Source organism: Xyrauchen texanus, chromosome 13 (assembly GCF_025860055.1).
Source record: "Xyrauchen texanus isolate HMW12.3.18 chromosome 13, RBS_HiC_50CHRs, whole genome shotgun sequence".
In the NCBI taxonomy this organism is placed as follows: Eukaryota; Metazoa; Chordata; class Actinopteri; order Cypriniformes; family Catostomidae; genus Xyrauchen; species Xyrauchen texanus.
Window position 1 is genome coordinate 43184699 of NC_068288.1, and position 16155 is coordinate 43200853.

A 16155-nucleotide genomic window follows, 5' to 3' on the forward strand; every position below is an offset into this window, starting at 1 on the left:
AAAAATATCATGAATTTCAGCCTTTTAAAAAGACTTTTCTTCTATATAAAAATATCTGGACAAGTATACCACCAAGACATTTTTTATTTTAAACTCTAAAATGAATTTATTATTAAAATTATTGAATTATAATTCAGAAATCGAAAACTTGTTTATCATAAAACTGAAGTATGGAAATTATTGTCAGTATGAATTGCATTTTTAATGCAATTTTGAACAACTAAAATAAATCAATTTTAGATTGGTTAATAGATTTGTTTAATTTTCTTCTTTATTAAAAAAGGTGTTAATGAGCTTTTAAACCTTGACACGCACTTAACTAACAATAGTGACTTAACAAAAAAATTCCATCTCTTCAAACAAGCAACGGTGACATTTGAAACACTTTTCAAGGCCAGAGACAACTTACAAAAGCAACCACATCCATGTCAGAGTCCATTACCCATACTGAGAAAGCAAAATCAACAATGACGCCAACAAGATGACTCAAAACGGGGTCTGAGTGTATGCTGTGTCATTTCAGACACATGCCATTAGACTTTTGAGCTAACAGAATTTTTGACAGTTGGTTAAAGGATCTTAACCATAATAGAAACCATGTTTGATCTGGCCAGAGACAGTGCATTGGTCAGTGTTGACTGACAGACTCACCGATGATGCCAAAGATGCCCAGAATGTTTGGAGCGAAGATGACCAGCATGTTGATTAAGCAGAGGAGGATGAGAGCGATGGCGATGTGTCTGATCCAATTGAAGGCCTTATTAGGAAACGCCATCTCCTGAATGGCTCTCCGAACCTTTGAGAAAAGAAACTGATTGAAGCTTGAGAACAAGATTGTTCAACAGAACAACACAATAAACATGGTTATTATGCAAGGTGTGATTAGAAGTTTAAGGGTCTTGATAATTCAATTTGTATTTACTCAGCAAAAAAAGAAACGTCCCTTTTTCAGGACACTGTATTTTAAAGATAATTTTGTAAAAATCCAAATAACTTTACAGATCTTTATTATAAAGGGTTTAAACAATGTTTTCCATGCTTGTTCAATGGACCATAAACAATTAATGAACATGCACCTGAACGGTCATTAAGACACTAACAGCTTACAGATGGTAGCAATTAAGGTATAAGAGACCTTTCTACTGACTGTGAAAAACACCAAAAGTAAGATGCCCAGGGTCCCTGCTCATCTGTGTGAACATGCTTTTGGCATGCTGCATGGAGGCATGAGGACTGTAGATGTGGCCAGGGCAAAAAATTGCAATGTCTGTACTGTGAGACACCTAAGACAGCACTTCAGGGAGACAGGAAGAACAGCTGATCGTCCTCGCAGTGGCAGACCACGTATAAAAACACCTGCACAGGATCGGTACCTCCAAATATCACACCTGCGGGACAGGAACAAGATGGCAACAACAACTGCCCGAGTTACACAAGGAATGCACAATCCCTCCATCAGTGCTCAGACTGTCCGCAATAGGCTGAGAGAGGCTGGACTGAGGGCTTGTAGGCGTGCTGTAAGGCAGATCCTTACCAGACATCACTGGCAACAACGTCGCCTATGGGCACAAACCCACCTTCACTGGACCAGACAGGACTGGCAAAAAGTGCTCTTCACTCAAGAGTCATGGTATTGTCTCACCAGGGGTGATGGTTTATCGTAGAAGGAATGAGCAGGAAATCAATGCAAGCGCCTTGGTGGAAGAGTGGAAGAGTTGGGCAACATCTCACAGCAAGAACTGGCAAATCTGGTGCAGTCCATGAGGAGGAGATTGTTAAATATTTAAATATTGTTAAATACTTATTTCTGTTTGAATGATGAGGTCAAAAAACGTGTCTCTCTTTTTAATATGATGTCTGAATGATCAAATCATTATTTAAAAGGGGGGAACTGTCACAGCATTACGGCGTTGAACAGAAAGTGACATTACATTCTGGATGGAGAGCCAAACCTGCCTACTCTTTTCAACACCCTTCTTATGTTTCATATAAACACTTTGATCTCATAAAACTTACTGGGAACAGAACAATGGGCACGGTCAGCGTGACGGCAGTGAGCACAGCCAATCGCACGCACAGGATCAGAATGTCGTAGGGGTCGATCCTGCTGTATGTGTGCAGAAGCTCCGGCTCAACGTTAGCTGTGTAAAATAAAGGAATTTTAATCGAACAAATAAAATATTTAAAAAACGTACAACATTATTTATTATGCATTGTCAATGCTGTTGATGGATTTTGGAACTGATACAAAGGGAAGGAATAATTTCAGTCTATCATTAATGCAGATAAGATGTTATTTGAGTCTTGTGTGTTCAGCCCCACAGGCGTATACATGCTACATCAGCAAAAGGCTAGTTATGGGCAAATGTTGCCTTTGAACTTACTGTAAAATGTGAGGTAGCCAAAGAGGGCTGCAAGGAAGTACATGGTGAACATGATCAGAATGGAGATATTGGAAACATGCTGCATTTTTCTCTGAGTAGGACTGCAGGGAGAGAGGAAGGTGTGAGATGTTTTACAAAACACAGCACACGGTTATGTTGCTACTTTAATCCAGCTGACTCACTTGCGAAGCTCCGTGTAGATGGGCAGAACTTCAGGGTGGCACACAAAGGCGAAGGCCAGAATGGGGATTGTATATGCAGTCTGTAGAACAACAATAACATGACTTTACTTGCTTTGTTCATGTTATTCATTGTCTTAAACCGGACTAACTGTCAATTAACTTTCTATGGGCCCATGTCATTAACAAATGACACACAGAAAAACAGGTAGTGTAAAAAATCACTTATACTTCCTTGAGGGTTTTTTCTTTTTTTATGAATAAAATAAAAATGAAATGTTTTGCATAATAGTTCAATATTAAACAGGGGTCATATCATTCCTTTTATTATTCCTTTTAATTAATCATTTTATTATTTAATATTTTATTAATTCATATTTTTCCTTGATTTCAACTTATATTGTTAGTTAGGATTTTGCACCAATAGTTCTTAAAAATTATTAATTAATTATTTTATAAATAAATATATATAAATAAACATTAATTATTAATAATGATTTTTACAAAAATAAATTTAAATAACTGTTTTGCGTAATAATTCAATATTCAACAGGGTCATATAATACTTTTTACAATTAATAATACATATTTTAATGAATCATTTTATTATTTAATATAAATTTTTTCCTAAATTCAACTTATAATGTAAGTTAAGATTTTTGCACCAAAGTAATTAAAAATGATCAATTATTTATTATAAAAATACAAATGATAAATATAAATGTTATAAATGAACACGTTTTGCATAACACGTTTTGCGTGTCATGTCAGCAGGGGACATATCATACTTTTTTATTAATATTTTTATTATTTAACATATTTTTCCTCAATTCAACTTATAATGTTAGTTAAGATTTTAGCACCAATATTTATTAATAATATTAATGATTATATCAATATTTAACAATTATAAATATAAACAAAAAAATCATTTTTAATAATGTTTTTAATAAATAAAACAAAAACAGCCATTTGGCTTAATAATTCAATATTCAACAGGATTCATATCATACTTTATTATTATTATTATTTTTAAATTAAATTTGTATTATTCAATAATACTTTTTCTCTGATTTTAATTTAATTTAATTTAATTATAATAATGTTTATAATAATAAGAATATAAAATAATATATATTAATAATGTTAGTAAATATTTTTGCACCAACAGTTATATTTTTTACCCTCTCTCAGAGCCCTGCATTCCAAAAAAAAAGTCACTTTCTTATCAGTATTAGTTTTTTCTTGTTTTCCAATAAGAATTTCTAGACTTCTTTAAAACTAAATAAAATGATCCCTTATCCCATTGGCCCTTAATTTCAATAAATTCATTTTTTTCACTTGAGTTTAACCATATAACAATGAACGCTTTTATCATAACATATCAAGGAACATGTTATTCCTCATGATATAATGCTTTTAATTATCTTTATTTAGCAAATAATCTTGTTTGTCTTGTACCGTACAATACCTGTGAGTTTACAGTGAACATCTGAGGGTGACAGTGCGAGTCGTCCATCACATGTCCGTTATGGTAACTGTGTGCATGGTTGACTGTAACGTTTGAATCTGCGTGTGCCAACGTGCTATTGTGTGAGAACTCCTCAAACGGACACGGAATCTGGAACTTCTTATAGATGACCTAAGAATTAAGAAGCATATATATTTTTATTAATAATGTATTTTTCTTCGTCACTTAATTATATCTGTACTCAATACAATGACAATGACGATCATGATAATGACAAATATTTACCGCACTAAGGAAGAACACCATGCAGCTGAGTGAAAAACCACTAGCGTAACCAAGGTAACCTGAAAAATTCAGTGGAGTCATTTGAATTTGATATTCATGCACACAAGGATGCATATCAGCTGTAAACATGTGTACTAAGAAATGACGAGCGTGTTCTCACTCATCTCACTTAATCTCTACTAAATCCACTCACGAAAGTGAAATACTTGTAAGGTCAACTTGATTAAATTCCTAAAAACTGCACCAAAACAACAAAAAAGACCTTCATTTGGCAGATTAGAATATTTCTGCTGTTATTTATCAGTTTAATGTCATAACGTCACATAAGGACAGAATGTGTTGTTAAGATGGTTGAACTGATGTTCTGTAATATGAGCAATCTGTTTAACTGGGTCAAATATAAACTAGGGTGGCCAACAAAAAAGTGGGCTAGAGGTGAAGAAACAGAGTGACGAAACGATATACTCACCAAGCTGTTTCATCAGAGCCAAGGGTAGGATTATACAGAGAGAGACAAGAACCACCAAGTAGTTGCCATTGAGATACCACTCCCTAGAGAGACACAGAGAGAGATGGACATATTAAAAGATGTTCTAAAGGTGACGATTTAACAGTCAATTTTCACATTTTAATACTTTATCCAGATTTTTTACTGTAAAAGTCTGTGTCAATATTGTAACATATACAACTTTTAATGATAAATGTACTAGTATATGATGAAATTAACATTAACCAAGAATAAGTGCTGTGAAAGTATTTTTCATAGTTAGTTCGTGTTAACAAATTTAATAAACTAAAGTTAACAAATATAACCTTATTGTAAAGTGTTACCAGATTTTCTTCAGTTAAAGTGTTAGTTCGGACAGAAATGAATATTCTCTCATCATTTACTCACCCTCATGCCATCCCAGACGTGAATGACTTTCTTTCTTCTGCTGAACACAAATTAAGATTTTTAAGAACTTTGAAGCTCCAAAAAGTACATAAAGGCAGCATAAAAGTCATTAATAAGACTCCAGTGGTTAAATCTTTAAGTCTTCTGAAGCAATATAATAATAAACAGATCAATATTGAAGTCCTTATTTCTATCAATTCTCCACCCTGCTCAGTAGGTGGCAATATGCATGAAGAATGTGAATCGCCAAAAACAAAAATAGAAGAATGTGAAAGTGAAAGTGGAGATTTATATTTAAAATATAGACCTTTTTCTCATCCACACCTTTCATATTGCATCAGAAGACACAGATTTAACCACTGGAGTCGCATGGATTACTTTTATGCTGCCTTTATGTGCTTTTTGGACCTTCAAAGTTCTGGTACCCATTCGCCATGAATTGAATGGACCTATAGAGCTGAGATATTCTTCTAAAAATATGTGTTTATGTTCAGCAGAAGAAAGAAAGTCATACACATCTGGGATCGCATGAGGGTGAGTAAATGAGAGAATTTAAATTTTTGGGTGAACTATTTCTTATAAGGGCTTTGTTCGCAACTGGGCCCAGGAATATACTCTTTTACAGTAATGTATGACTGTTTTAAAGCCAGTGTCTTTTTCTTGTCTCCTTGTCACTCTGTCTATCCGACAGGCCACTTTTAAGCATCTTCAGTTCTCTGTCTGTGGAAAACATTCACACTATTGTGGAATCTAACTGTCTCACTCCATCCGATACCAGACTGTGTCTGACTTCTGCAATTTCTCTTGATTTATGGGATGAAATGCCAAGTTTCCTGTGTCCGGTGGTAAAACACACCATGTAATATAGCCCAAGGCAGACTGCAACATGGCACAGTTCCCTCTTCTGGCCTTAAGTCACCGCCACATTGTGCAAACACACTGGCAGACGAATGGGGTCACAAAGTGTAAGGACCAGGACTTGTTTGAGCGTTCCCTATTTTCAGATCCTCACAGTATTTTCACACCCCTCCTCTTGTAACCAGTATCCAAACACTGCCAAGGCGAGGTTGGCATGCCTATGCCCTCTCATGCTATATCTAGACAGCTATACGTGGGAACGACGCATCATTCATACATTATACAAGACATCTATCATAAGATGGCACTGAAATAGAGACGGCTACTTTCCCAAGTATGTAGATGTAAACATATGAATTGACATTGCAATTTTGCATAGCAACATGCCAGCATGGAAAAAACAATAATTGTGAATGGAAAGATTTATGTGGTATCTGTTATATAATCATTAGAAATGTGTATATATATATATATATATATATATATATATATATATATATATATATATATATATATGTGTGTGTACATATATATGATATGTAAGGGATCATGTACATTCAGCCTAAAGTGGTTTATTTTGTGATAACATCTGGCTGACTGTACATTATCCCACTTATTACATGGCTACTAACCAAATAAATAAACACATAAAATAAAATATTGATTTACGTTGAAATTATGTAAATATGTGCAGAGAAAGAAATCGCTGAACAGGAGTTTTGTTGGTTCTGTTGTTTATTATGTAATTAACGACCATCTGACTGCTCATTATCCAGCTCATTAAAAGACTACTTGCCAAATAAATAAATAAATTCACATGAAACACTGATTTGAGTTAAAATTATTTTATAAGCTTACTTGAAGAGAACGCACAGTGATCCAAGAAGCAAAAAAGATGTGCGGTTGTTACTCAGAAATATCAGACAGCTAGATGGCGCAATTGACCAATCAGAATTGAGTATTCCAGAGAGCTATGTAATGAGTAAGGGATAATGTATAGTCAGCTGGTTTTAATCGCAAAAAAAAGTTATAATTCCCAAAAGGGTGATCCGGACCTTGACGCAGAGTGATACAAATATTAGTTTCTGTGAAGAGGTTAGACCTAATATTCATTATCATGAAAAAAGCAAGGCTATTGACCAATCAGGACCAGGATCGAAACTATCCATTTTATAGTCAGAAAAACCAGACTGCTGGATGGTGCAATTGACCAATCACAATAAGGTGTTCCAAAAAGCCATTTAACAAATATAAATGATGGTTTATATGCATATTTATAGTATATAATGTGGATACATGATATTTAGTGACATGGAATGTATATTTTGTCAATGTCAGATACAATTTTAATAATCACTTATCAGAACTGATCAGCTCATACTGGAGAGTACATTATAAGATTACGATTTTTTTTTTATGTAAAAAAAGTGGGGTGCGTGGTGAGTTGCGCATGGATGCCGTGGAGAATGGCGTGAAGCCTCCACACACGCTATGTCTCCGCGGTAACGCTCTCAACAAGCCGCATGATAAGATGCGCGGATTGACGGTCTCAGACGCAGAGGCACCTGAGATTCATCCACCGCCACTCGGATTGAGGCGAGTCACTACACCACCACGAGGACTTAGAGCGCATTGGCAATTGGGCATTCGAAATTGGGGTGAAAGAAAAAAATAACGTCGAACAATATCTATAATATTCTACATTTATTTCAATTTCAGTTGAAAAACGCCCTTGCCCTCCTCATCACACCAGCACTTACACCCGCACTTAATCAATACTACAGTTTCAATATTATCTGAAATCTCAGTGGGAAACACCCTCGCGCTCCCCCTCCTCTCAAACGGTACGTGACCACTTCCGTGTTTTGAGCGAAGGTGAGCGAGAATTTTCAATGAATTCCTTTCAATGCATTGTGGGATTATGATGATTATATTGACTGTGTACTGAAAATACGAATTATTGTACCATGTATTGAAAGCATTACAGGTTAAGTTCGAAGCTGCATACTACAGTACAATACCACTCTTACTATTTTTGCCATAGTTCGATATCGAGTTGTACATACAGTATGCCATTGAGAAGACATCCGTAGACAATACAGACTTGCTGTACCACACCCCAAAACGTGAACATTATAGCGTTGCAAGTGACAGTGAGCGGATTTCTTCCACGCCAGTGGAGACGTACCGTAAGGCGTAAAAACTTTCAGCGTTGCAGCTGTTTTAAGCGCTTACTTGTTGATTGCAAAGTCACAGATTTTTAGTGGGGCTGAGATTAATTCTAGAGGGGCTGAAGCCCTCCTTAAAAGGGTCTAGTAACACCGATGGTCAGAGCTCATTTCATGATCTCCGTTGGAAAAAACAATTGTAAAGAAAATGACTTATTGTTCGTAAATGTTACGTATGATGATTTACCCATATCCATAATATTCATTCATATTCAACCTACTGATTATAAAAAATTAAATTAAAATAAAACTAATTAAAGGTCATTTTTATATTATTTTAGTTCGTTTTGGAGTTATGAAAACAGTATTTTAGTTTAATTAAAATTTTTATTTTTATTTCAGTTAAATGTAGCTTTTGTTAATGATAATAACACTGCTTCCATAATATTTTATACATTCTCTAAACAGGAAAAACAGTATACATTTATAACATGAGCCATCATATTCCTAATTAGCTGCAACATTAAATATTGTTTAAATATAGAGTTAAATCTTCGAATCTTCTGATTCTGATTCTGAAATAATGATATAATTCCTATTTTCAAAATATCAATCTGTATCGGTTAAAAATGTCTGTTATGTGTTCTTAAAAGAATGATGTCATAGGTGATAAATGTGCCATAAATCTGGCATCACATTTATTCTCTAAAAGCATAATGCCATCAAGAGATTTGACAATGAGAAATTTTGCCAAACAAAAAGATGACAAAAATATAAGCCACCACCTAATCGACTATACAGTAGTGTGTGTACACTTTAGCATCACATAAAAGGGTCACCCTGCACCTGTTCCTGAAATTATACAAAAGCTCTCATTTAATGCATACTGTTAAACCCGTGGCACACGCTTCTTTCCCAATTTGACCAATTTTGACTGATTGAGTCATTTTTGAAAAGGCTTTGGAAACATGGCCTTGATCCTATTCAATTAGCTGCTAATAAACTAGATGTTTACATTTTCTATAGAAATGCATAACTCACCTCTATGATTCCAGGGCATTGCTTTGATGCTGCTATGGTGATCTGAGTAGTATCTGTTAGTCTATAGTGTAATTTTGCCTTGTTTTGTTGACGTCCACCATGCAGGGCAAACTCATTATTCTGATCACTTACAAAGTAATAGCACACCTCATCCTCAACAAGCAGCATGATTTGACACACACATTTGTCCTGCACTGTAACACAAATGCACCGTTAAATAGAAAATCCCTTTCAAAAAGAAAGTTAGCTAGCAAAATGGTTAACAGTAAGCAGTCTTAAAATTGTCTTAAATGACCACTTTGTTGCGCCTAGAATGTAAACAATCCTCACTTGTTTACAGAATGTAAACATCACTCGTTATGAAGTTTAAAAAGTCCTTGTTATACACTATGCAATCTTTTGATTTTTACAAACCCCCTGGGATGGGTCTGTTTGCTAAATTTCCACACTCTCAAATTATCAGTGTTTATACATGATAAAGCTAAACTGGGAGCTAACCCAAGAACACAAGCAGCTGACCGTAGCTAAAGCCCAATGTTTGTTATTAGCTGCAGGAAAGGAGTTGTGTCTACTGACATCAGCACAATAAGTGGTCGCCATGACAATAATGTTGTTTAAAGCAGAAGTAATGGTAAATGGTCTGCACTTGTATAGCGCTTTTTTAACCTTAGCGGTTTTCAAAGCGCTATACACTGTGACTCATTCACCCATTCACACACACACTCACACACCAATGGTGACAGAGCTGCCATGCAAGGTGCTAGCCTGCCATTGGGAGCAACTTGGGGTTCAGTGTCTTGCCCAAGGACACTTCGGCATGTGGAGTTGTGTGGGCCGGGAATCAAACCGCCAACCCTGCGATTAGTGGACAGCCCACTCTACCACCTGAGCCAGAGCCGACCCTTGTGCTGTCATGTGCAGAAGGAGAGATGTGTGGAGGGAAAGAGTTTGAATGGGCCAATCAGCTTATGTTCTTTTATTAGCTGAGCAATCATGGGTAAACGCAGCCAGCACACCTCCCCTTGAAGTCAGGTTGATAGTTTTGCATGTTGGACCTGGTAGACGATATCTCTGCCCTCAATGGTGACAAGAGGTTGTCAGCTGATAATGACTTAGCTAGAACAATGCAGAGTTCGCCAAGGAATAGTGAGTGAATTCACTTCGAGGCATAGTTAAGATTTTACAATGACACTTGAACGCACTTACCCAGAGTTTGCATCTGATTTCAAAAAGGCCTGCAACACCAGAGGAAACTCTGACTTCACGATGTATAGATAACTGGACATGGCTATAGGAATAACAACAAATAAAAAAAGGAAATTATAAGTAATGCAAACAAAAGGATGCATCTATAAACAAAATAGAAAGAAATTATAAAAATGTACATATTCAGAAAGAATTCATAAATGCAATGTATTTTGCTTGTTACATTTCATTTATAAAAAACGATAGATCCCAAATATATTGATTATAGTTGGTGAAACTATATTTAAAACCTTGGGAATATCACATATTTTGTAGTTTTTTTCTTGAAGTTTATATAATTTCTCCTATCTCATCTTAATATGCAGAGACAACTGTAAGTAAGCCATTTGTAAACAATGTGTCTTTGTTTCGCTATGAGCCAATAGTAAAGTCCCACCTCCAATGTTTTGTAGAGAGATTGCTATTCCGGCCGCCATTTTCCCTGGCATTCCAAAGGCCCTGTATCCCAGCTGCTCATATGATCTGATTCCTGGAAATCAATGTCATTACAGCATGAAGAGAGACATACATCACCACCAGAGCAAAGTTTCCACAAAACACCTTATCTCATGCAATGATTATATTCACCTGTGTTGATTGTAGTTTGACATGGTGAATCCTAAAATAGTAGCTGAATGATGCTCTCAGAAAGGAAATGATTGTTTCATCATATGACCTTAACTGCATCGTAAATAGTTTCAAATGTTTAAAATCAATTATTTAAACGGCTCTCTGGAATACTAAATTCTGATTGGTCAATGGCGCCATCTAGCGGTATGAAATTTCTCAGTAACAACCGTACATCCACGTATTAGACCGGCCATCTGGGTATTTGCAAGCCAACTTTCCTGCTTCTCAGATTACTGTGCGGTCTTTACAAGTTAGCTAATAAAATAATTTAAATGTTTCATTTGCATTTATGAACGTATTTGGCAAGTAGTATTTTAATAAGCTGCATAATGAGCAGTCAGACGGTCATTAAATACAAAATAAACACCAACAGAATGTCGATTTCAGATATTCAGCGATTTCTTCTCACATAATTGCATAATTTCAAATAAAAATGTCATGACTATTTATTTGGCAAGTACTCTTTTCCAAAAAATTGGATAATAAGAAGTCAGACGGTCATTTTCACAGAATAAACAGCAACAGAACTCGATTTCTTTGTTTTTCGCATAATTACTTCATTTCAACGCAAATTAATATTTGATGTCCATGTGTTTATTTATTTGGTTAGTAGCCATGTAATAAGCGGGATAATGTACAGTCAGACAGTTTTTATTGCAATATTGGAAAACTGACTGTACATTATTCCTTACATATCTAACATTATGACACAAAGCTTAGGCGAGTGAAAATCTTTCTTTTTTTTAAGCACATATGTTCAGCAACAAGTGTAAATGTATTGAAAAACACAACTGTTTTATTCACATATTATTTAGTTTTCTTTCCTTTAAAGTGTTAACACTGAATGAGTTAACACGTTAACTGTAATAAAAACAAGCTTAATTGTGATTAAGCATTTTAATGTATTGACCATCTTAGATATAATTTAATTACATGAGAGCAGAACATTACATGTGAAAAACACAATACTACTTAAATAAATTAACATGCATTTTATTTACAATATTTGCACTCAACATTCACTTAAATAATTGAATAATATATAATTATTAATCAAATATAATCCACCAAATAATTATTCAAAAGTAAAAAACATGCATGTTCTCCTTTTATTGGAGAACATGCATGTTTTGGACAAATATTGTCCAATTAATCAGCCTGATCAGCCGGATATATATATATATATATATATATATACAGTTGTGTCCCAAAAAATTGGCACTCTTGGTAAATATGAGCAAAAAGGCTGTGAAAAAAAATATGCATCGTTTATCCTTTTGATCTTTCATTCAAAAAATTCACAAAAATCTAAACTTTAATTGAAGAAAAACAATTGAAAGAGGGGAAATATCTCATTATTAAATAAATATTTATCTCCAAAATACGTTGGCCACAATTACTGGTACCCCAAGAAATTATTATGAGTAAAATATATCTGAAGTATATTCCCATTCATATTTTAAATTTATAGAAACATGAAATTGTTCAGCCATGACTTCCTGTTTCAAAGGGGTATAAATATGAGGTAACACACAGGCCAAATTCCCTTAATCATCAATCACAGTGGGTTAGTCTGAAGAATATAGTTCTTCTGATGTGAGGCAACAGGTCGTTGAGCTTCACAAAAAGGGAAGTGGCTAAAAGAAAATAAATTTCCACCATCAGGGCAATAATTAACATGTTCCAATCAACTGGAGATCTTAAGAATCAGCCTGGAAAAGGACGTGCGCCTGTATTGTCTCCATGCACAGTGAGGAGGATGGTTCAAGTTAAGGATCACAGCTGGAGAATTGCTGAAATGTAGTAGGGTCTTGGTGTCAGAAAGTCTCATAAAAAATATCAGACATCACCTACATCACCACAAGTTGTTTGGGAGGGTTTTAAGAAAACCAACAACAAACTCAAGCATCTTCAGTTTGTCAGAAACTACTGGAACTTCAAATGCATCTGGGTTCTGTGGTCAGATAAAACTAAAAAGAGATTTTTGAGATGAAGAGATGGTTAAATGTGGTGCTGGATCTTTAATGTTGTGGGGCTGTTTTTCTTCCAGAGGTTTTTATCAAATTTTGACAGACTTTATCAAATAACAACAGATAAAAAATCTAAACCTGGCTGCCTCTGCCAGAAAGATTACAACGGGCCCTGGTTGGATCTTCCAGCAGGACAATGATCCAAAACAAACATCAAAATCAACACAAAAATGGTTCACTGACCACAAAATCAAGGTTCTGCCATGGACATCCCAGTTCCCTGACCTGAACCCCATAGAACACTTGTGGGGTGACCTGAAGTGAAGGGTCCACCAACATGGACCTCTGAATTTGAAAGATCTGGAGAGATTCTGTATGGAGGAATGGTCTCAGATCCCTTTCCAGGGGTTCTCCAACCTTATTAGGCATTATAAGAGAAGACTCAGAGCTGAAATCTCTAGCAAAGGGAGGTTGCTAAAATAACTGAATAATTGGGTGCCAATAATTATTGCTAATAATTCTATATTTCCTCTATTTTAATTGTTTTACTTCAATCAAAGGTTAGATTTTTTAATGAAAGATCAAAAGGATAAACAATGCAGATTTTTTTCACAGACATCTTTGCTCATATTTACCAAGAGTTCCAATATTTTTGGCCACTGTATATAGATGAATCTATCTAAAATATTGCATGGCTTACCCACAACACCAGAGGACTTGAGCAGGAGATGAATAGAATAGCATGAAAGACCAGCAACAGCTGTCAGGAGAAATCTAAAGAAAGACCAGACAAAACCATCACAATCATAATCCCAATCTCCACAGACCTGCTACCCTTATAACAAAGTATTGTGGTGGTTGCATGGCACAGTGATGGTAAAGGACGTCAATACAATGGTTCTTTGACATCTACCATGGTACTACTGAATGTAAGTGAAACAAACAAAAAGAAGACTATGACAATTACAACTTATTCAAACTATCATTCAATAAGATGCCTACATCTGATCTTTAATTGCAATCGCATATTTTTTCATTTTGCTAATGTAAAGAGTGGTAAATAGCTTCTGTTGAAATGAAGACCTTGTAATATTCATACAACCATTCTATGTCACAATCTTACTAAAGAAGCAACTAGTTGAGATTTGGTGCAGTTGCAACATCAAGTTCTTCTATTTCAGAGAATTTCATGTTGTTGAGCAAAGATTCCTCTTGAATGAATCTTGGACAAAAGCCATTCCCGATTTATACATGAAATAAATACGATGCCCTGCTGCTAAAACATTCTATGAAGCCACATGGCCAAACAAACCTACCAATTAATCTCCAGAAAAGGACAATGGAACACATTTATCTTGTTTAGTCGAAAGTCAATGGGTGACATTTTGCCAACAACACAACCTTCTTATCACTCTGGTGCCTTTGAGAAAGACACTTAACCCCAGGTGGTGGAATATCACTGAATTTTGTGTCTTGCAAGTCCACTTGGATAACATGTTTGTGGTAAATGGCAAGTAATAAACAATGGGCAAGAGACGAGCTCTAGAATAACTATGTTCTGATGGACTATTGACTTTATCAGCTGCTCAATTATGAGGCATGCAAAGAGAGTATTGAGGAATGAAGCAACCTCAGTAGAGTGCTATATTTGAAATGTCCAAACAAAATCAGCATTATAAATTTGTATTTGATACTTTCATTTGACCATCAAATGGTTAACTACTCTGTAAGGTTAAATACCCACAAAAAACTATGCAAATGAATGCTCCTTAAGTAAAGAATAAAAATCGTATGAATATAATAATATTCTTCTATACTGCATGCTTCATTTGAAGATCAAAAACAACATTTAGGAAAAGTTGTAATTTCAATGTCAGAAAGGCTAAACATAATTAAAATGAATTCCTAATGAGATCTGTTTGCAAAAGAAGGCAACAAAATGAACATTTTAATTGTTCAGGTTAAATGTTTAATATCAGTATAATTTGAGTATTTGAATCTGAGTAATACTGTATGTGAGTGGTGCTCCCCAGTGCGAAACGTGACACCAGGGCATTGCCATGCTGTTGCTAAGCTGTTCTGAGTGTTTTTCAGCATGTTGCTATGCATTTGCTATGGTGTTGTGGATGGTTACCAGGTATTGCTATGCTGTTGCTCAGGCAATGTGGGTGGTTGCCAGTGTGTTGCTATGCTGTTGCTATGCTGTTCTGAGTGTTTTTCAGCATGTTGCTATGCATTTGCTATGGTGTTGTGGATGGTTACCAGGTATTGCTATGCTGTTGCTCAGGCAATGTGGGTGGTTGCCAGTGTGTTGCTATGCTGTTGCTAAGCTGTTCTTAGTGTTTTTCAGCATGATGCTATGCAGTCGCTAGGGTGTTGATGGTCATTACTAGGGCTTAGCTATGCTGTTGCTCAGGTGATTTGAGTGTTTTTCAGCATGTTGCTATGCAATTGCTGGGGTGTTGTTGGTCATAAACAGGGCATTGCTATGCTATTGCTAAGGTGTTCTGCATGTTTTTCAGCATGTTGCTATGCAGTTGCTAGGTTGATGTCGGTGGTTGCCAATGTGTTGCTATGCTGTTCTGAGTGTTTTCAGCATGTTGCTGTGCAGTTGCTAGGGTGTTGTGGGTGGTTATAAGGGCATTGCAATGCTGTTGCTAAGGTGTTCTGAGTGTTCTTCAGCATGTTGCTATGCAGTTGCTAGGATTTTGTGGGTGGTTGCCATGGATTTGATATGCAGTTGCTAAGCTGTTCTAAGTGTTTTTCAGCATGCTGCTATGCAGTTTCTAGGGTGTTGTTGATGGTTGCCAGGATGTTGTAAAGCAGTTGTTAAGCTGTATTTTTCAGCATACTCCCATGCACTAGGGTGTTATTGGTGATTACCAGGGTGTTTATATGCTGTTGCTAAGCTGTTCTTAGTGTTTTTCAGCATGTTGCTATGCAATTGCTGGGCTGTTGTTGGTCATAATCAGGGCATTGCTATGCTATTGCTAAGGTGTTCTGCTTGTTTTTCAGCATGTTGCTATGCA

The 16155-nt window shown here is 35.7% G+C and overlaps 1 protein-coding gene across 2 annotated transcripts in view; it reads right to left on the bottom strand.

The window, feature by feature from the left end:
* Window positions 1–16155, bottom strand: part of LOC127654425 (sodium-coupled neutral amino acid transporter 3-like) — a 49624-nt gene that overhangs the window by 5345 nt on the left and 28124 nt on the right. For both annotated transcript variants that reach the window (XM_052141615.1, XM_052141614.1), the window contains 10 exons: window positions 13827–13900; window positions 10924–11016; window positions 10488–10569; window positions 4789–4871; window positions 4320–4378; window positions 4035–4205; window positions 2567–2646; window positions 2385–2485; window positions 2017–2141; window positions 652–796 (listed from right to left, as the gene is read on the bottom strand). In XM_052141615.1, coding sequence (XP_051997575.1) covers window positions 652–796; window positions 2017–2141; window positions 2385–2485; window positions 2567–2646; window positions 4035–4205; window positions 4320–4378; window positions 4789–4871; window positions 10488–10569; window positions 10924–11016; window positions 13827–13900 — 1013 coding nt within the window. The remainder of the gene's footprint in view (window positions 1–651; window positions 797–2016; window positions 2142–2384; window positions 2486–2566; window positions 2647–4034; window positions 4206–4319; window positions 4379–4788; window positions 4872–10487; window positions 10570–10923; window positions 11017–13826; window positions 13901–16155) is intronic.